The sequence below is a fragment of the Lygodium microphyllum genome, chromosome 27 (genome assembly GCF_053477565.2).
Source record: "Lygodium microphyllum isolate KBCC chromosome 27, Lygodium_microphyllum_v1.1.10, whole genome shotgun sequence".
Taxonomy (NCBI): Eukaryota; Viridiplantae; Streptophyta; class Polypodiopsida; order Schizaeales; family Lygodiaceae; genus Lygodium; species Lygodium microphyllum.
This window is the reverse complement of record NC_141161.1, coordinates 79,975,153-79,997,057: the sequence shown is the minus strand read 5'-3', so window position 1 is coordinate 79,997,057 and position 21,905 is coordinate 79,975,153. Positions and strand designations below refer to the sequence as shown.

The following is a 21,905-nucleotide window of genomic DNA, read 5'->3' as shown; positions in this document are numbered from 1 at the left end:
CTGGACTTAACTTTGGCCTTACATATTGTTTCCTTTCAAAAGGTTGTTTTTTACCCTTTAAAAATGGCATTTTCCTTTTAAATTTGCCCACAAATTTTGAGGTTTTCAATTCCTTAGACTTGGGCTCCGTATCAGTGAGACTAGTGAGTGTACCTGGATGCATACTATCTTCATTGATTAATGCAAATTTAATTGCCTCTTTCAGCGTCTTAGGTGAACTCCTTTTTACTTCCTTTTTACAAGCTTTATCTAGTCCCCTAATGAATCCTCTTGTCTGTTGAAATTCATCTATTCCTTCCAATTTGAGGATTATCTCACGATATTCCTCCAGATATGTCAGCAGGGGTCTTCCCTTTCGTCTGACATAATCCCAATCTTCCCAATTTCTTTCCATTTCATTTTCAGAAAGGAATTCTTTTAAAAAGACGGATTCAAATTGAGCCCAAGTTTCAGGTTATTTATTTGCCTCCTTTAAAGTTCGCCACCATTTATACGCTTTGGGCCCCAACGTTAAACTAGCCTCCAGTGCTTGGAGATGTGGTGGAGTATTTTTAAGTTTATGTAAATCTTCCCATTTTTGGAGGAAATTAAAGATTGTATCTTTATTTCTATCTTTTTCCTCCCCATGAAACTGAGGGGGTTTCATATCTTTTAGAACTGGATTATCCCTCAACTTGTGGTGGGGTTCCTTAGGATCTCGCATAGTCACATCTAAATCTTTCGATGAAGATGGGACATCCGAGGTTTCTATCTTATTTTAATCTTTTTCTAACAATAAGGTTAATTGAGATTTTATTTCAGTGAGTGTTTGGGTTAAAAATTCCATTTGAACCCCCTGAGCCTGCACACGAGCAGTAAGATCATCAAATTGTTCTCGTGTAGCAAAGAATTCTTCCCACTGTTCCTCTTGCATTTCCGATTCATGGGGATCTACCATAAGGTGGTCCCTAGAACTAGAACCTTCCATTACTCCCTCTTTCCCTTTTTCTGCCATTAATACACTGGAATTGGAAAGCAAAGATAAGAAATTTGCATACAAAGTAAAGTACTTCCCTGGTTTTAATGACAGGGCAGCTGTTGCTAGATTTATTAGTAAGCCCGAAGAATGAGGAACAATCTTTATCTTCCGAAGAGCTTTTTTGCAGAAACGACTAGTATTTAGTCCCCTTCTTAATGATCATGCAGACCATCAATGCACCTTTCCTGAACTTGTTCTCTGCTCAGCCTGTACTTGTTATACAAGTGCAGTCGGAGCTGGCGAGAGAAATACCAGACAATAAAAGATAGCGTGCAGTCGGCTGGTCACAAAGAGACCAAAGGGTAGCGTCACTTTTTTTTTTCTGTTTGCGTCTCACGGAATCCACGTAATCCAGGATACGGACTGTGCTCTACAAGCTCCCTCCCGAGTATGATGGAGTAGCCGATGCTTTGAGGGCTCAAACATCATCAACACCAATTAGTTTCCCATATATATCTTCAATACCCCTTAAGCATGAGACGTCTTTGTGGTTATAGAGGCAACTTCCATCATGGTATGGTGGCTCCAATGAGGCATTTGCACCTTCAAAGAGGGTAACAGGGAGAAAAAGTCGAAGGCCCAGTGTTATCACTGTGGTAAGAAGGGACATTTGCACAAGGATTGCAAAGAGTTAGCCACTTCGAGGAAAAAGAAAAAGAAGAAGAAGAAGAAGAAGCATATGGACGACTCCGCTAACTATCCTCTTTCTCAGACTCCAACTCGGATCCGTCAATCAAGGCAAAGGCTAAGGTGCGGACCAAATCCTCCTTAAATCACGTGAAGGGCTTGGCAACCCCTCCTCCTACTACTTTCTAGTACAAGTGATGCGGTCATCCCTCACGACTCTCAAATGGCAAAGAGGGAGTGTGAGAGGGTGGTGAGATGGGGCAAGCGAGCCTCATCTATACACGTATACAAGTGCACAAGTTTCAAAGAGGGACGTCCCTGACACGTCAACTAAAGTCTAGCAAGTTCAAATCTTGGAGCTAGAATTGACATCCAAATTCATGATGGGTTGTTATTTGACAAAGAGCAAGCTTGGCTCCCAGTCTGAGCTCACATGAGGGGACACTGCCGTAGTCTAGCCGAAGGTAAGAAATCCATGTTCACGTATGTTCAAAGGCATTTTTGACAAGATGATTTTGTATGCTATTGCGATACATTGTTAACAAACACAAAGATCTCTTATGATTCTTCTCTATTTTCAGGTGATGGTACGATCGATATCAAACTAAGGTTCTCTATGAGACACCTTGGTGGTGGCTTGATCACCCACTGCTTGGGTATCCATGGTCCTATTCTGGTGGTCTTTGTTGTGTGGACTATGATGAGTCATTATTATTGTATCATTGTATTGTATCAAATCACCCATGATTTGAGAGAGGGGGTTAGCAGTATAGCCAACTCGTGCGAGTTTGGCTATGCCTAATATTAGTAGGATATTTAGGCATTTTATTTTAATCACCTTGATGATTGTTTAAGTATTTATTGCTAGCCGACCAGCATTAAAATGCTGGCCCAAGCTGCAGCCATTTATTGCACTACTTTGACCTATATATTTTGGGGTTCCCTCCTTGGTCAGGCATTCATCACCTACAAGTTTTGTTGGAGAGAGGGAGCCAATGCCAATGCCTACACAACCAGTGATTCATTGTTGTACGTGATTGTCTCATGTTTGCTATATGGATTCCATTCCCCAAGAATTCTTCTAAGTTCTCTTGTTTACACTCTTCTGTGTTTTTCTCTTATGTCCTTATGTTCAGCATTTTATTTCAGTATTTGTTTATGCTTCCATTGTTGCACCCACTTCTAACAAACACCTATAGATTCTAGGGATTGGGGACGAAAATAAGAGAAGTACAATAAGGCATACAAATGTCTGAATGAAGAATATTGACCCACTTTAAAACTAGAGGAGGAAGATCCCCCTCTTAAGCCCCCCCTCAATCCCCCTCTGAAGGAGACAAGAAAACCAAAAACTCATGAATCGCATCCTCCAATCTGTTTGATGAAGAAGGAATGACTACTTGTAGGGCCGAAGAAGGTATCTACAGCTGCGATGGAACAAAGGACTGACAACAACCAAAGGTGGTCTTCAAAATCTGAGTGGAAGATGGATGGGAGGAAGGGGATCACTAATGATCTCCTCAAGGCTGTTAGAGATTTGATCACCTCCATGACAAGCACAAGCATGTACAAGGCAGTTTAGGGCAGATTACGCAGTCGTACCATGTTCAAAGTAAGTCAACAGGCAATTTCGTAGTCGCCAGCAGTTTGGGTACAATTCCACACATGTCAGGCAAGCTAGACAGGGCGGACAGATTTACCACTTGGCAGGCAGCATCTTTGTGGCAGCATTTTATTATTACTTTATTCATTTCCTGCAGTCAGCCATATGCAGCAGCAGTAGCCATGTTCAGCAGCAGTCAGATAGATTTAACTGGCCAACCTTATCAGTTTCTTGCATCATTTCCTACTTATTTAGGTAGGGCTGCCCCTCAATCACAGTCACTTCAGTTTCCTGCAGGTTGAGCACATGCTCTGGCTGGTTATAAACTGAAAGCCCATTGTACATATCTGCCTTCAATATTCACCATTCGTACTCTGCAATCTTCAGCATTCTCTCTCTCTCTCTCTCTTTCTCTCTCTCTCTCTCTGTTCACTTCTTTCTTTCAATCTAGTCATACGCTTCTATATGCACTGCACTCTTACATGGTATCTCTCATTAGGACATGTATTTTTGAAACCTCACTTAACATGTGGATTAATATTTAATTACATGGTTAAGTAAATGTTGCATATGTGAGGTGTAACTGGGGTTAGAGTAAAATTACAAGCCCGAGACCCAAGGAAATCGCACGATGTCAAAGGCAAAAGTTGTTATAAGTTATGCCGCACAAGAAGTTGGTGGTATTTGGTGCTAGTTGTTGGCCTAGGTCATTCATTTGGCCATAAGTGTCAGTTGGTGACACTAGGGAAGTGGCGTTTAATGGTACCTAATGGCAATCTGATGATCAAAGATGGTGCAAAGACACTCGGAAGTGGAAGTTGCCTAGCCAAAATTATTGGCCAGTCAGATTATTTTTCAAGCATCGAAATAATTATCAGATTAATTTTGAGTATTTAAAGATTGAGAATTAATATTTAATTATGGATAATGCTAGAAAAACCATTTGGAAAGACTGCCACCTGTCAAAAATGCCCATGCAAGACTGAAAAACGTCTTCAGAGGCTAGAGAGAGGCATTTTTAGTATATTTAGCCTGCAAGAGAGAGGGAGGAGATGTTGCTGGTCTAATTTGCAGCCATTGGAAGATCTTCTGAGGCAGCCAGGGGCAGGAGAAGACCAATCAACAAAAGGTAATAGCATCTATAGGCTGTGGAGACATAGCAGCAATAATAAATGACTGATTTTCCTCAATTCTTTGCATCTACAAGCTGTTGAGACAAGGCAATAGCAGTAAATGACAGATTTTCTTCACTTCTACATGAAGAAAGTTTGAATTTCCTCTCTCCTCCGCATTCTCTCTCATCTCCCAACCTTTCTACAGCCTTGCTCCAAAATCCATAGTTTCCATGCGTTTCAAAAATGAGAGTTTCGGAAACTGGAAGAAACAAAGTTTCGGTCATTTGAAATTTTGGTGGAAACGGCATTTCGGAGAAACCAATAAATTATGATTAAATATACATATATACACACATACTAAGTATAGTAGAGACTAGAGTCACTGGTGATTGAACAATCTTAACTTTTAGCACAAGAATCCAACTTTCAAGACCCATGATTTAAATTTCACAAATCACATTGCGCAGCAATTTCACATAGTTATTAATTTCGCAAGCTGCAAATCACAAGATTGAAGAAATCTTAAATCACCCAAAATAACTTACAATATTTTGAAACAACGTCTGTCATCCAAGAATCATGATCAGAACTTAAAAGTTAAAAGTCAAGTTCATCATTCATGAGACTCATCACTCGTCACTCATGATAATACAAGTAGTCACCGATGACAGATCATAGTACTAAGTAGATACATGATACATCAAGATTCTTCATTCATCATTCAAATTTCAAAAGAAGGCAACCTAGATTCTAGAATCTAGATACATCTGACATCAACAAAAGCCAATTTAAAGACTCAAGAGTCAAGACTACAAGCTATAGCAATGATCATATGATGTATCATGTGAGTCGTGACATGTCTCAAGAGTCAAATATCAAAGTAAGATAATAAATCTATGAGATCTCAAAGAACTGATAACTTCAAAGTTCAAACAACGGCCACTGGCCAGCCATGGGAAAAAACATAAGCAACTGACAACTGTCAACAATCCTCAATATCAACGATAAAATCAAGGCTCAAGGCTCAAGCATCTGTAGCAACATCATCTAAGCCAATAGAGGTGCTGTCATCCTCATCCTCCTTTGGCTCATCGCTATCCACATCAACTGATAGGCCAGAACTATCAGAAGCCCCTGAATCTGCTAGAGAATCTACTAGAGCAGCTGAAGTGCTAGCTCCATCTATGGCTCTCTGACGTTGTGACGCAATCCTGCTGCACGTGGTACAACTCGGGGCTATCATCTCCTGGTAGCGCATGATATATATGTCCCGCTCCTCTAGAGTGATATCTGGAAAAAACCTCACCTTCTCTATGTCGATCTTGTCAATATTTACCTGTGTTTATTTGACATAGAGATTTAAAAAAGTTACCATCTTTAGATTCTAGAATTGGCATTCAAGAGTCAAACTTCAAAGACCATAAGCTATTAGCAAAATATAAATATAATCACCTGCGCGGGCTCGGGATGAATATCATTTTTCTCAAGCAGTTGGAGGTTACAATGGCAAAAGACCAACCTCTCTAACTGAGCAGTGGTAAGTTTATTCATTTTCTTTGTATGAAAAAGTGCCAAACTACTCCAATTTCTCTCATAAGGGCCAGAGCTACAATCTTGTGAGAGAACCCGTATAGCAATGCGTTTCTATAAATCATCATTCAAATAGAAACACAAACGGAGCCATAAGAATCTAAGATTCAACTTTTAAGAATCAAACTATGCACTGAATGCCAGTGATAATAAATTACAAATATGCGATTATGTATAATTATTAAAAGAAATCTTGGGATTGCAAATTACTAATGTGGGCGCACAATTTCCGTACTTTTCCCACCATGAGACAGACTGAAGTTGAGTCTCTCTCAACTTCGCAGTCTCTCTACCAAAATACAAGCTCTCATTGCGGAATGTCAAAAGATCATCCTCAATGCTTTGAAGCATTGACACATCGCCACATGTCACCTTTGTCATATACTCCATGAATCCCTCCTCTAGCTCCTCATACTCACTCTGCTTATCATCTCGCCAAAGAGGATATAAGACATGTACCATTGCATGAATTGGTCTATGAAACCAATTCCATCTCCTCTCCCACACAACTACGATTTGAGCAGTCCTTAAGATCTCAACATTGAAGAAATATCAATTCAAATCTCAAGAATAGTTATTCAAATTTCAAAATTCACACATATAATATCAATTTGTAAAACAAAGACTCAAGAGTTACTTACTTGTCCAAGGACAAAAAGTTTTTTTTTTTAGAGCTTCTCCTATCTTATCCATATACTCATAAAGAAGACCCATAGTGCTACCCTCCATATTGGTAATGCGTAGCACTATGTAGATAGAATTGAGAGTTCTCACCATAGGCTCCACATCTTTCCACTAAGTATCATTCATGGCATTGCACCGAAATGCCATGGTCTTTGGATAATCATACTCATCCCATTGCATGAACTCGTCAGACCATATAGTGCGCACCAACTCCTTGTGAACGCACACTAATCTCTCAAGCACAATGAAAATGTAGGCAAATCTAGTGGTGGAGGGTTTTAAGAGCTCAAGGTGGCTAAATGAGCGAAATATGGTAAGAACCTTGGGCCTCCTCCTCACAAAATTGACCATACTTGTGGCCGTGTTGAATATGGTCTCAACCCATTGAATTTTGCCTATATCCTCAATCAAAAGATCAATGGAATGAGAAGCACATGGTGTCCATACAATGCTTGGAAACTCCTCCCCTAGCTACCCATGGAAACACAATTACTTCCATTATCGGTCACAACTTGCATAACATATTTATGCCCAATTTTCAAGATGACATCCTGCAAATGCTGCCATATAAATGCACCTGTCACTACAAGGCCTGGCAAAGAGGCATCGATAGCCTTCACAAACATAGTGTCTTTACGCCATGAGACCATGACATTATACACGTTTCTTCTACGGGCATCAAACCATCCATCACACAAAACGGGTGCACCCATACTTCTTCCATGCATCTTTCAATGGCTCTAATTGAACCTCAATGCATGCATTTTCCTTCTTGAGCTCCCGTGTGCGTAGTGCCTCTGAGGATAGACCCTCCCACTCACATCCAATGCGGCTGATGGCTTTTATGGTTCGCCTCCATTGCTTTGTTTTAGCCACATGAAAGGGAATAGCACATCTAATGAACAATCTCTTCAACTCTCGAGTTGCCTCAGCTATGGCTTGCTTTTGCATAGCAGCACGTATGCTAGCCCTCTGTAATGAACCTCTAGGAGCACTTGAACATCAGGCTGAGGCAAAGGAGTCCTCGTCACACGTGAATCAGAGACCGAGGCTAAAGCGGATGCACTTGCAACAAGATTTGATGCAACCCTACTTCTCTTTGACGGTCCAACCACACTTGTGCTACTCTCTTGTTCCTGAGTTGTGGCTAAGTCTTGGTCCTGTTCTACACCAACTGTTGGAAGACCAAGCCGTTGCCTCCTCCATAAATCAAGAGAAAGCTTTACATCTCTTGGCACATTTGCACATGGAGCTGTGTCTCTTCTTGGCACATGAGCAAGATAGTCTTTGACCCTAGTGACACTCCTTGTTTTCACCATGCCACAATAAATACATTTCCACTTTTTAGATCCACCTAACCCCTCATATGAGGTTATGAGAGAAACATGGCGACAATTAGGATCACGAGCCATGGTATTTTCTTGGCTACAAGCTGTCCAAACATCAAATAAAGAACACATAAGGCTGAAATAATGTGCACATGGCTGGCAAGATAAAAAAAATCTTATATCTTGGCTGAAAATTGCAAAAATTCAGTTCTGAAATCTACATGTGCCATTAAAACAGGCTGAATGTTCACAAACAAATGACACATAAGGCTGAAATGTGTGCCCACAACTAGCAGGACAAAAAAATTCATATATCTTGGCTGAAAATTGATTATTGCAGACATTCAGGTCTGAAATCTGCATGAAACAAGCTGAATGTTCACAAACAAATGACACAAGGCTGAAATAGTGTGCACACAACTAGCAGGACAAAAAATTTCATATATCTTGGCTGAAAATTGATTAATGCAGACATTCAGGTCTGAAATCTGCATGAAACAGGCTGAATGTTACAAACAAATGACACACAAGGCTGAAATAGTACACATACAACTGGCAGGACAAAAAATTTCATATATCTTGGCTGAAAATTGCAGACATTCAGGTCTGAAATATACAGGAAAACAACCTGAATGTTCACAGCTGAAGTTACCTTTCGAGAAGAGAGTTTTCAGCGTTACTGAGTGACCACGGGCTGATGTGCAGCAGTTCAAGCACGATTGCTTCAGTTCGAGCAGGTGCAGCAGTAGGAGAGTCCAAAATGAGCAGGGGGAGAGACGAAATATGCAAGCGACTAAAAAACACAGCCTGTTTTGGGGGTTTTACCTTGCCCATCCCTTGTTTGGCAGAAACGCCATTTCCCAGAAACAGAAACAGCCAGAAACAGCCATCCCATTTTTGGACACCAAAAACACCGTTTCTGGAAAGTATGCTCCGAAGATTACAGCATTGAGATCACCAAAGGCTGAGGAATTTCAAACTTCTCTACTGTAAATCCTAATCTACAGCAGAAACCAGGGTTTAGCAATAGCCTCGGGAAGCATGCCAAAAACCGGAAGCTCCAAGACTTGGATTTGTTGGAATATAAAGGCTCGGTAACCTCCATGTATATAGTACACGCACATGGTACATGTGAACGCACCCTTTACGTGCCCTAAGTATAAATGCATTTTATTCTTTGTGCACCAACACATTGTTGGTACACTCTTATCGTCTCGTACTTTCACTCTGCTCACACTCTCTCAAGCTGACACACTCACTTGTTCACTCCTGCTCGAGTTGCATCCCTATCGCTTCCAACAACTGGTATCAAAGCAAAGGGTTCTGTGCACGCTTCCCAACTTGAACACGACCTTCAAACAGTTCAAGCCCCTGGCGACCAGTGTGTCGGGCAACTGATGCAACAGGTCCAGCGGTGGGCAAGCACAGTGGTCGTGTGACAGGAGACAAGGCAGTCAGGCGCAAGCTGAAGCGTGTCGAACGGGATGGCAAGTCGGGCAGCTGTAGCATGTCGAGCAAGACGGCAGGCATGTCGAGCAAGACGGCAGGCGTGGCAGGATGGGACAGCGCAGGCTGAAGCGCGCAACTGGACAAAAGCGACCAGCCGTGTCGCGCAACTGATGCAACAAGCCAACGGATCAACGGACCCCCCCAACCCCACGTTGCGCGCCCGCTCATCAATCTTCTGGTCAGAAAAAAAAAATTTCTCTAATCTTCTCATTACCACTTGCCACTGACGGGAGTTCACACGCCAGAAGCACAGATCACAAATCTCTGAGTATTCAAGCCAAAAATTTGGGGCTTTTCCTAGATTTGACATAATTCATACCTGTCAATGACTTTGGAGTCAGAAATTACAGACATCGCGAGTGGTGACCTCAATTAAATTAGGGATTTTGCCAATTTTGTCAAAATTTTGCATTTTTGGGTAAATTTTCCTGACATTGGATCCTAGAAATTTGGGGTTTTTCATGTATTAGCAAAGTTTTACTCAGCTGAGTCAGATTGACTGACATTCATGCAATTTTGGACTTGAAATTTTGGGGATTTGTGCAGAATTTGGTAAATTTCTGCATCTTTTGCCCGTGCAGTGGCTGGTTAATGTACAAACAGCAGAGATTTATTTCTGGTTGAGGAAAAACAGCAGGGTATTTTGCTGGTTCAGCTTGTGCTTCCGCAGATTAGTGCATTTACTCTTGTGTTCGTGATAAAATGGCTGCAACTTCTTCCAGTTCAGACATCAAGAGTTTGATGGAGATTAAACAGTTTGATGGTCATGGATTTGACCTTTGGAAATACCGTATGCAGGGCATTTTGTTCCTGAAGGATTGTGAGGATGCTTTGCAAGAAGATAAACCCACACTAATGTCTGATGTAGATTGTGCCAGAGTGAATAAAAAGGCTGTGGCTTACATAAAGATGGGTGTCACTGATGACATTCTGACAGACATTAAGGGTTTAGACATAGGTTATGCAATATGGGAGAAGCTGAAAACTACTTGTGAGATCACTATACCTGTTAATCAGGTGCATTTAATGCGCAAGTTGGTGAATATGCGATTGGATGAGTCAAAGCCTGCAGCTGAGCACTTGAGTGCATTTACAGGGATTCTAAATCAGCTCAAAGATACAAACTTGGACTTTGATGATAAATTGAGGACGATCTTTTTGATCATGACACTGCCGGACTCGTGGGAAACCTTGGTGGTTTCACTCAGCAATAATCCCAATCTCTCATATGATGGGGTGAGGGGTTCTATTTTGAATGAAGAAATTAAACGTATGTCTAGTGGAGAAGGCAGCAACTCAGCTTATAATGTAAGAGGCAGAGCTAAAAAGAAAAATGCAAATGCAGGGCAGAGAAACAGGAGCAAGAGCAAAGGAAAGGATAAGAGTGATATTACTTGCTATCATTGTGGTCAGAAGGGCCACAAAAACCTGATTCCAGGTATTATAAGAAGGAACAAGAGAGAAAGAAGAATGCAAGAAATAAAAAGAAGGAGGAAGAAAAGACAGATGCATCGAAGACAACCAAAGGCAAAGAGAAGGCCAATGTGGCCTCTAGCGTGGTCATAGAAGAGCTTTCAGATACAGAGGCTGATGTATTATGTGCAGTTGATTATGATGCCCTTGTATGTCACATGCAGAATATGCAAATTACCAAGGCTGATGTGATTGATGCACTGTTGTCAGTTGATGATGGTGTCACTCAGACTTGGATTGTAGACTCTGGTGCCTCTTTCCATGTAACTCCTTGCTTGGAGTATTTTGCTATGTTCAATGCAGGCAGTTATGGAAAGGTGTACCTTGGAAATAACCATGCTTGCAGCATTGATGGGATTGGCAACGTACACTTGTCTTTAGACAATGGTCAAGAGCTTGTGTTGAAAGATGTCAGATATGTGCCTCGCATTAAAAAGAGTTTACTATTTGTTGGTCAACTTGACTTGCATGGCTACACCACACTGTTTGGTGGTGGTTTGTGGAAAGTAAAAAAGGGTTCCGTGCTGATTGCAAAAGGAACCAACAAGGACACATTGTATTGTTTGCACTGTAAAGCCTTGAATGGCAAGTTTCTTGTACTTGCTGAAATTTGCAGCCACTTGGAGTTATGGCATAAGAGATTAGGCCATATGAGCCAAAAAGGACTTGATGTCCTTACCTCTCTCAAGAGGGTTGATGGAAAAGGCTCTAAACTTGATTTTTGTAATGAGTGTCGATTTGGAAAGCAAATAAAAAATTCATTTTACTCTGGTGTCTCTCGTAAGTCCAATGTCTTGGACTTAGTGCATTCTGATGTATGTAGTATGCCCGTGAAATTATTGGGTGGTGCTGCATATTTTGTCTCCTTTATTGATGATTGTTCCAAGAAAATTTGGGTGTACTTGCTGAAAAAGAAAAGTGAAGTGTTTGCTGTTTTTAAAACTTTTCATGCATTTGTGACCACTCAGACAAGTAGAAAGCTGAAATGCTTGAGAACTAATAATAGGGGTGAGTTCACATAGACTGAATTCAAGTCATTTTGTGACTTACATGATATTAAGAGGGAGCTTACAGCCCTTCTTCAAATGGGGTGGTTGAAAGATATAACAGGACTTTATGTGAAAGAGTGCGGTGCATGTTGTCCACTGCTAATCTCCCTCATGTATTTTGGGGAGAGGCACTCAAAACCGCGGTTCACATTTGCAACCACTCTCCAAACACGTCCTTAAATAATGGCATCCCTAAGGAGGTTTGGTCTGGCAAATCGGCCTCATATGACCATTTACGCATATTTGACTCCGATGCTTTTGTGCATGTTAGGGATGAGCTGTGAGGAACAAACTTGACTCAAAATCCACCACAGGCATTTTCATGGGCTATGGTGATGAGGGTGAATTTGGCTACAGAGTGTGGTTACCTCAGTCCAAGAAAATTATTCGCAACCGTAATGTTGTGTTTAATGAGGCAAAATTGCTGAAAGGCTCTTTAGCCTCTAATGAAGATCTGAAAAAGGTGAAATTTCAGAGTTTGCAGCCACCCATTACTTCAAAAAATGAGCCTCAAGGTGCTGTACCACAGGCTGAAACTGATGATCAGCTGGTTTTTTTTTAGCCTCAAGGTGCTGTACCACAAGGAGGTCATGGACATTAAGATAGACTTGCTGATTATGAAAATGCAAGTGCTGGAAATGAAAATGAAGGTGCTGTGCAGCATGAACAGCATGCTGAAAATGGTTTACAGCAGCAAATGAATGCTGAAAATAATATACCTCCAGATGTAGACCCAATTCCTGAAAATGTTGATCATTGGGTACGCAGGTTTACACGCGTAGGAAGGCAACCACATAGGTTTGAACCCTCATTGCATTATGTGATGCTTACAGATGAGGGTGAGCCTCTTAGATACAAAGGGGCCAAGTCATGTGAGTTCAGCAATAAGTGGGAGCTAGCTATGCAAGAAGAGATTAAATCCCTATATGCAAATGATACTTGGGATCTTGTGTCATTGCCAAAGGGAAGGAAGCCACTTCCAAACAAATGGGTGTACAAAGTCAAGACTGTTGATGGGAAACCCAAGTACAAGGCAATGCTAGTTGCCAAAGGTTATGCACAAAAGGAAGGGATTTGACTTCCAAGAGGTCTTCTCACCTGTTATGAAGATGACCACTTTAAATGTGTTTTTTGCTCTTACTGCTATTTTGGATTTAGAGCTATATCAAATGGATGTAAAAACAGCTTTCTTGCATGGTGACATCGATGAGGAAATCTACATGAAACAGCCCGAGGATTTTGTAGTTCCTGGAAAAGAGCAAATGGTGTGTAAGCTAAAACGCAGCATGTATGGGCTGAAACAAGCACCACGGCAGTGGTACAAAAAGTTTGACACTTTTATGCTATCTCATGAGTTTACACGCAGCCATGCAGATCATTGCTTGTACATGAAACACATCAAAGTGAACCAACTACAACGGTCACTTACTATTTCTTACACGCTTGAAAAATGGCAACCTTGTATGTGGATGATATGTTACTAGCTGGGAAAAGACTAGCTTGGATGCTCTCAAAAATCAGCTGAAATCAGCTTTCTTCATGAAAGATTTGGGGAATAAATAACATATTTTGGGCATGAGGATTCGTAGAGATAGAATGCAGAAATTGCTGTTTTTATCTCAAGAAAAGTACATTGGAAAGATATTGGACAGATTTAACATGGCTGGAGCTAAGCCTTTTGGGATACCCTTACCTCCTTATCTCAAGCTTAGCAAAGCCAACAGCCCGAAAGATGACGTGGAAGCAAATGCTATGAAGGGAGTTCCTTATGCATCAGCTTGTGGCTCTCTTATATATGCTATGGTTGCTACTCGTCTAGACATTGCTCATGCAGTGGGAGTTGTTAGCAGGTTTATGTCAAATCCTGGCAAAGCACATTGGGAGGCTGTCAAATGTATTCTTCGATACCTTAAGGATACACAAAGAAAAAGTATTTGCTATGGGCAAGGTGTACTTAGTTTGCAGGGTTATTGTGATGCAGACATGGCAGGTGACTTGGACACTCATAGGTCCACTAGCGAGTATGTCTTTACAGTTGCTAGTGGGGCTATTTCTTGGTGTTCCAGGTTGCAGAATATTATTGCATTGAGTACCACTGAAGCTGAATACATATCAGCTACTGAAGCTTCTAAGGAAGCTATATGGTTTAGCAGACTTGCTGATGATCTCAGCATGTCTATGGATACTGCAGTTTTGGGATGTGATAGCCAGAGTGCTATGTATCTGGCTAAGAATGCCATGTATCATTCCCGCGCAAAGCATATAGATGTGCGATATCACTTCATCAGACAGATTCTGAAAGATGGTCAAATCACATTGACCAAGATTAAAACACAAGATAACCCTGCAGACATTCTCACTAAAAGTCTAAGCAAAGCTCAGCACGAGCATTGCATTCGACTAGTGGGAGTTGGTTAGCTAGAGATTCATATCGAACCTTTAAGTGGGAGGTTGTTGGGATATAAAGACCCGATAACCTCCGTGTATATAGTACACGCACATGGTACATGTAAACGCACCCTTTACGTGCCCTAAGTATAAATACATTTTATTCTTGGTGTACCAACACATTGTTGGTACACTCTTATCGTCTCGTACTTTCACTCTGCTCACACTCTCTCAAGCTGACACACTCACTTGTTCACTCCTGTTCGAGCTGCATCCCTATCACTTCCAACAGGATTCAACAAGACTAACGCTATTTTTAGCCTAAACACATTTTACTCTTTGTGTACCAACACATTGTTGGTACACGCTTATCGTCTCGTACTTTCACTCTGCTAACACTCTCTCAAGCTGACTTACTCACTTGTTCACTCCTGTTCGAGCTGTATCCCTATCGCTTCCAACAGGATTCAACAAGACTGACGCTGTTTTTAGCCTATTTAAGTGGAGGGACCAACAAATCACTGAATTTGGGGCATTTTCCATCTCCATCAAAGCGGACGAAGGCCAATTGATTGCCCAAATCAAGGGGCAAATCAAATTAAAGACTTGTTGGTCAATTTGGATAGCAAGGGGAGTTAGAATACCGAAAGAGATTGGAAGAATCCCATTGTACATCAACTTCTTCTTCAATTAAGTTAAATAAATACCGAAAGGGGCACCAGCTTTGGGGCCAACAAGGTGTCCAATCCAAGATTATATGGTAAACTATGCATTTCAGTTTTGTGAATTTGTTAATTGCTGTAAATAGTACTTAATCAGGTTTTTTACCACCCTATTCGAGAAGGAAGGCTGGTTTCAATATAAAAGCAATATTGTTGATCAATTCTAGGCATATCTGAAGAGCAGGTTTCAGTGCAACACCAAGGCTGCATTTTTTGCATTCAAGGATGAGTGGGAGGGCTACACATCGATATAAGACTGAAGTGAGCAACAACACAAGAGAAAGAAACTAACTCTGCTATTTTTCTGCAAGATTTGCTATCAAAGAAGAAGAAAAGACTACAGTTTCAGCCTTCTATAGTAGATTAGCGGAGTTGGCAAAGGTACAACCACATTGGGACAAGCTAAATGCCTGCATCCATTCCTTTCTATTTCTCTCATAGACACCAGTCATGATTGCTCACATCAAGCATCTAACCAATGCTCAACAAATATGGTTGGAATTAGATCAACTCTTTAATAGGGTGACTATAATGAACAAGGTTTCTTTGGAGGTGCAAATGTCATGAGAACATGTATTTTCGAAACCTCACTTAACATATGGATTAATTTTTAATCACATGGTTCAGTGAATGTTGCACATGTGAGGTGTAACTGGGATTAGAGTAAATTTATGAGCCCGGGACCCAAGGAAATCACAGGATATCAAAGGCAAAAGTTGCTACAAGTTATAGGCATAAGTACTTGGTAGTATCTCGCGCCATTTGTTGGCCTAGGTCATTCATTTGGCCATAAGTATCAATTGGTGACATTGAAGAAGTGGCGTTTAATGGTATTTAACCCCAATCTGATGGTCAAAGATAGTGTGAAGACACTCGAGAATGAAAGCTGCCTAGCCAATTTAATTAGTGGCCAATCAGATTATTTTTCTAGGCACCAAAATAACTATTAGATTAATTTTCAACATTTAAAGACTGAATATTAATATGAAATTATGGATAATGCTGAAAAAACCATTTGAAAAGGCTACCACTTGTCAAAAATGCCCATGAAAATTGAAAAACGTCTTTAGAAGCTGGAGAGAGGTATTTTTAGTGCATTCAGCTTACAAGAGAGAGGAAGAATATTGTTGGTCTAATCCATGGCCATTGAAGAACCTTCTGAGGCCAAGGGCAAGAGAAGACCAATCTGCAGGGCTGTTGAGACAGGGCAATAGCAATAAATGGTTAATTTTCTTCAGTTCTTCCCAAAGAAAGTCTAAACTTTTTCTCTCCCTTGCATTCTCTCTCATCTCCTAGTTTTTCTACAGCCTTATTTTGGAGTTTGCAACATTGAGATCTCCAAAGGCTAAGAAAATTCAAATTTCTTTGCTATGAATCCTAATCTGCAGCAAAAATTAGGGTTAACAGTAGCCTCAAGAAGCGTGCCAAAAATTGGAAGCTCAAGGCTTGGATTCAATAAGGCTGAAGTTGTTTTAGGTTAAATTCAAGTGGAGGGACCAACAAATCAATGAATTTGGGACACTTTTCATCTCCATCAAAGCGGGTGAAGGCCAATCGACTGCCCGAATCAAGGGGCAAATCAGATTGAAGACTTGCTAGTCATTTTGGACAACAAGGGGAGTTGCAATACCGAAAGGGATTGGGAAAATCCCACTGTACATCAACTTCTTCAATTAAGTTAAAGAAATACCGAAAGGCATGCCAATTTTGGGGCCAATAGGGTGTCCATTGTCCAAGATTGTGAGTTAATTTGCATTTCTCAGTTTTGTGATAAATGTTGCTATTTCAGCCCCTAATCTATGCAGAATGCATAATAGGATTGAACTGCCTCATACAAGAATACACATCTCACTACTGTAAGGAGTGCATAGAACACATAATCCCGTATCAAACGATTCATAGGAAACCCAAATATAATGACACAAGAATCTGAAAATACGTATTACAACACTAATGATACTCTGAGAATCTAAGATGTAAATCAAAAAGAATATCCTGAAAATGGATAGAAGCACAAAAAGAGAATGGCGCCATCTGTTAGATCTCACATATCATCATGAAAATCCATCATACATCAGGTCATGAACCTCAAGAATGATCCAAAACGAGAATGACACCCTATTTTCCTCTTCAAGCCACATTGAAACTATCTACATAACTATAACTTCATGAGGCATACAACTTCATGAGGCATTTTAAGACTACTTTACACATAGAACCACTATGACTAAGGTACTAACCATGCAAAGACAAACATAATGCATAAAGTGTAAAGCCATGGCTAACACCTAGCACAGCGCGGTGGATGGTTGGTACAACCATGACCTGAACCCTTGCATGAATCACAATGTCAAATGCCTTATCCAAGAGTGACATACCAAATGAGAAAAATTATGCCTTACAGCCTTGCACCATGAAGCCACAAAGAGAAACAATAAGTAGAGCATCTCTAGTAGGATAGTTATAGCCCTCTATTGTAGTTGCATAATCCACTCAAAAGATAGTCAAGACAAAATAAAGGCACACGCATCAATGATGGAAAATAGAAACAAAGTCTAACAGTGGTACAAAAGAATCTCGTGAGCTGTGAGGCTCATGAGCATCATGAGAATCAGTGATAGACTGCTCCTGTGCATACTGCTCATGTCATACAAAAGGCAAAATATCAACTTTATGAATCTTGTCAATTGTGAGCTCCCTCATCTTAACCTGTTTATTAATATCATGCAAGACATCATTGACATCAGCCTTCATAACATCAACATCCAAAGACTGATTTTCAGCATTATCAATCTGCTTAACACTTTGCAACCTAGTAATCATGCCCAAAAGTTTATCATTCTCAACCTGCATCCCTTCAAGCTTCTCTTTGAGCATGCCCTTTTCATGAATCAATGCTTCCACATTTTCAAAAACAAATAACTATTGCAACATGGCATAGGGCTGAGAAATAACCTGAGACATCCTCCCAACAATAGAAACCCATTGTTCATGCATAACAGCTAAATCTTTCTGCATAAAAACAGAATCATCTAAATCAACTTCCACATCATTCAAAAGCTGCTTCTCAACCTTGGGCAAAGGTTCCAACCATGCATCTAAAAGAATTCACTCAGCCTTGAGTTTAGCATTCCCTTGAGCCACTAAATCAAGCTCACTCTAAAACTTGTCCTGCATAGCGACTGTCCATTCCTTGAAAATAGCAGATGATATCTTACACTTTGACAACATATCACCATACTCATCAATCTGTCTTCTTAAAGCATCCACTTCACAAGCATATAACTCTTTCATTTTATCCATCTCAATGAGCATAGTATCCTTCTTTGACTTCATACAAGACAACTGCTCCTGTAATGACTAAACAATAGCACCACATGCATTCATATCCACCAAAAACCTATGCAACCCGGACATAAGTGAACATGCTTCCTCAAGGTTATGAGGAACATAAACTGCTGCTAATGATTTCCTGTCATGAGACATAGCATCTCCCTGTTGCATTTAATTCGATTGCTTGGACATAGTCTCCATCTTCACCTTAGAAAATCTGACTTTCTTTTGCATACCTGTTATGACAACATCCTCATGAGCCACATCATGCTTAGCATCCTCATTCAACCATTCAACAAAATCCACAAGCATAGCATTTCCATAGCATCAGCACGTAATACACCATGTAAAGAATAGCCCATAGTCAATGGAACAACTAGCTTGTTGCCTTGATCATTTTCACCATCCAATAAAACATTAGAGTGACTCAAATCCTTGTCATAGATATCCACAAGGATACCATCCACTAACTTTTGCTTCTCGAATGCTTCAAGACTATCACCCTTTTGTGAATCCCATAAAGATGAAAGAATAGTCAGACATGCCACCTATAAATGCACATATAAAGCTACTAACATCGATCCAATTCGGCTCTTCTGTTGTTGTTTCCTAACAATGGGTACATGTACTTCCTGCATAAGCTTGTCATGAAGAGTACCCGGCCAATTAGAAATAGCTACATTTTCGGCATACCAAAGGATTCCAAAGATATCTCAGTAATTGTATCCGTCTTGATAAAGAGAACAAACCGTTCCATAAACCACTTGATGAAATACCTTCTCTTAGGATTAGCATGCCTAAGAACATACTAATTCCTTGCACCGGTGACATTCCCAAACTCCTATTGCATCGCCTCATCCGTGCATCGCCAATATTTAGGATGGTCATTGAGATCAAGAGAAAAAACTTGAGACAGAAGAGAGGGTGTAATCTCCAACTTCCCCCCAATTTTACCACTCTCCCGAAGTATAGCAAGCTACTACTTAGTATGCACATTATTACTTCGTTTTATCCATGGTAATTCAGCAAAAGACAATAAGCCAATTTGCATCAACCAGCCTCTAGTGCTAGGCTTTGATGTATCCATGTAAATAGTGCAATCTATCAAGGGGGTTATCAACTCACCATCTTCATCACTGGACATGACTAATGATGATTTTGTGGTCATGTCCTTTGCCCTGGAAGAAGTAATCTCACGAAGGCTCTCACTCCATTCCTCCTCTTCATCATGCACTTCTTTCGGCTAATGTAGCCTCCTCTTCACAAGCAATTTCTGTGCCTTCTTCCCCCTAGTTTTCACCATGTTTGCTTCAACAACAACCTACTACGAATCAAGTTATAGAAGAGATTGAGAATAATAAGAAGGATGAAGACGATGAAGCAAGATATGGAACTATAGGTCGCTAGATTCGCCAAATGAATGCGCAAGGCATCGTACCCTCCTAGCCATCTTTCCCTTTTTTCCCCTTTTCCCCAGTCACATTGCATGAAACTCCCAAAAAAGAGGTGTGCTACATACTGATTACAAAAAGTACTCTCAACAATTTGACACTTGTCTTGTAGCCTTTCAGTTGGCCTTCATCCAACTGACATTTCATGACCTCATAAAATTCCAGTAGTAAAATAGCTTTAGTTAGAATTAGTTGCTTGAATGTCCCATCATCCACAAACTCATAATTAGGGATCAAAAGTCCTTTTTAAAAATACTCAATCAATGTCATGACAATATTCTCCCATGTCATGACAAGTTGTAAAAAACCTTTAAATATATATTCACCAACACCTGAGTTTTCATGACCAAGCCTTACTTGTAAGTAATGCCAACACTTCATGAAGTCCCATAAGGCTTGCAACAGAACTGCGGACAATTTCAAAATATCCCACACCTCATATAGTAAAGTCAAGGCTTGAGTAACTTCCACATAAGACCCAAAAATAATCTGCAAGATAATAACATCAGCCACAATTTCACAATAAAAGAGTAGAACTCTATTTAGAGAATCAATCCATGCAAACCTACAAACAACCATAAGAATTAAAAAAATCATAGATTGCCGTATCAGGCAAAAAATCATAGGCAGCTATATCAAGCAAAGCTACTAAAGGCTAAACCAAATTGACTACAACTATCGGCTTTCCTTGTGCCCCTTGAGATGAGTCATCATAATCCGATTGTACTAATCTCCGCAATCTCAATCCATTAATTACCGGCTTAATCATCTCACCCTATAGTGTAGCTAAAACAAAAGTTCCTTGGCCGACATCCTTAACCACTTCATACATACCTGTATACTGCAACTTCAACTTTCCTGGGTGCTTTTCTAGCTTCGAATTAAATACCATGACAAGATCTCCTTCCTTAAATATCTTCTTCTTAATGTGCCGGTTAATCCATGCTTGTCTTCTCAACTGTACCACCGCTGAAAGGTAATGAGCTATAATCCACACATCTTCAAGTTGCATTAACTATTGTAACCTATCATGTACAGAATCTTCCAAAGATAACCTATGACTTGCTATCACTCTCAAGCTAGGAACTAAGAATTCCATTGGGACCACTACTTCAAGTCCATAAACTAACTTAAACAGAGTCAAACCTATTGACACCTTATATGCTGTGCAGAAAGGCCATAGTATTGAATCTAATTTAGTATCCCAATCCTTACGGTTAATAGTAAATATCTTCTTAAGAATCCACAACAAGATCTTCTTAGAGCTCTCGGCCTACCCATTTGCTTGAGGGTGGTAAGGTGTTGATTTCTTATGCGAAATCATATGTTTAGAAGTCAAGTCCTTAATCACTTCATTCAAAAAATGCTTACCACGGTCACTTACCAACTCTATAGGGCAGCCAAATTGAGTCATTATATTGAAATAGAGAAACTATGTTACACTTGTTGCCTTATTATCCCACAAGGCTTTAGCTTCAACCCACTTAGTGCAATAATCCGTACATACCAAAATATACTGATTTTTACTCTGATGGGTTGCTAGTATAATGGGTCCCGCAAATTCAATACTCCATTTTTTAAAAGGCTCTAGAGGCAAAACAATATGATCCTGCATTCTGTCTCTAGGCTGAGATTGGACCTCCCCTCATACAGATAATACATTCCTTTGCATATTGATAAGCATCCTTAAACACCGTTGGCCACCATAAACCAGCTTAAAGAATCTTATTCCCTACAATCTCACCGGAGAAATGACTCTGTCAATCCCACATGTGCCTCATACAATACAGCGGATTGTTCTTCCACAATTACACATCTTCTCAAGACATTGTCAATGCCTCTCCTGTAAAGCACTCCCGTAATAACCTAAAAGTGTCGGCTTTGCAATGCTAACCTTCTACGGTGATCTCCCAACAATTCTACAGGCATTACTCCATCAAGCAGATAATTCAACATTTGGTCATAGAAAGAATTGAATTGATGTACCTTAACACTAAATAGCTCTCCATCAGGCA

General features: G+C 40.3%; 2 protein-coding genes across 8 annotated transcripts in view; both read right to left on the bottom strand.

Annotated features, from left to right (window-relative positions):
- CDC48B (cell division cycle 48B) overlaps nt 1-21,905 on the bottom strand; it is a 205,885-nt gene that overhangs the window by 164,471 nt on the left and 19,509 nt on the right. The window lies entirely within an intron of this gene.
- LOC148012515 (uncharacterized) lies at nt 5,322-6,358 on the bottom strand. The gene is made up of 3 exons (XM_087669706.1): nt 6,164-6,358; nt 5,816-6,007; nt 5,322-5,699 (listed from the first exon to the last, which is right to left on the bottom strand). The coding sequence occupies exons 1-3, from the start codon at nt 6,341-6,343 to the stop codon at nt 5,388-5,390; spliced, it is 684 nt and encodes a 227-aa protein (XP_087525832.1). The 5' UTR covers nt 6,344-6,358; the 3' UTR covers nt 5,322-5,387.

Bases quoted from the DNA above. Each gene is read 5' to 3' on its own strand.
- LOC148012515 (XM_087669706.1), bottom strand. From the start codon at position 6,343: ATGGAGTATATGACAAAGGTGACATGTGGCGATGTGTCAATGCTTCAA. The intron at 6,008-6,163 runs GTAATTTGCAAT...GATGATTTATAG, and splicing joins GAAATTGTGCGCCCACATTA to AAACGCATTGCTATACGGGT. The intron at 5,700-5,815 runs GTGATTATATTT...AAATAAACACAG, and splicing joins TTCATCCCGAGCCCGCGCAG to GTAAATATTGACAAGATCGA.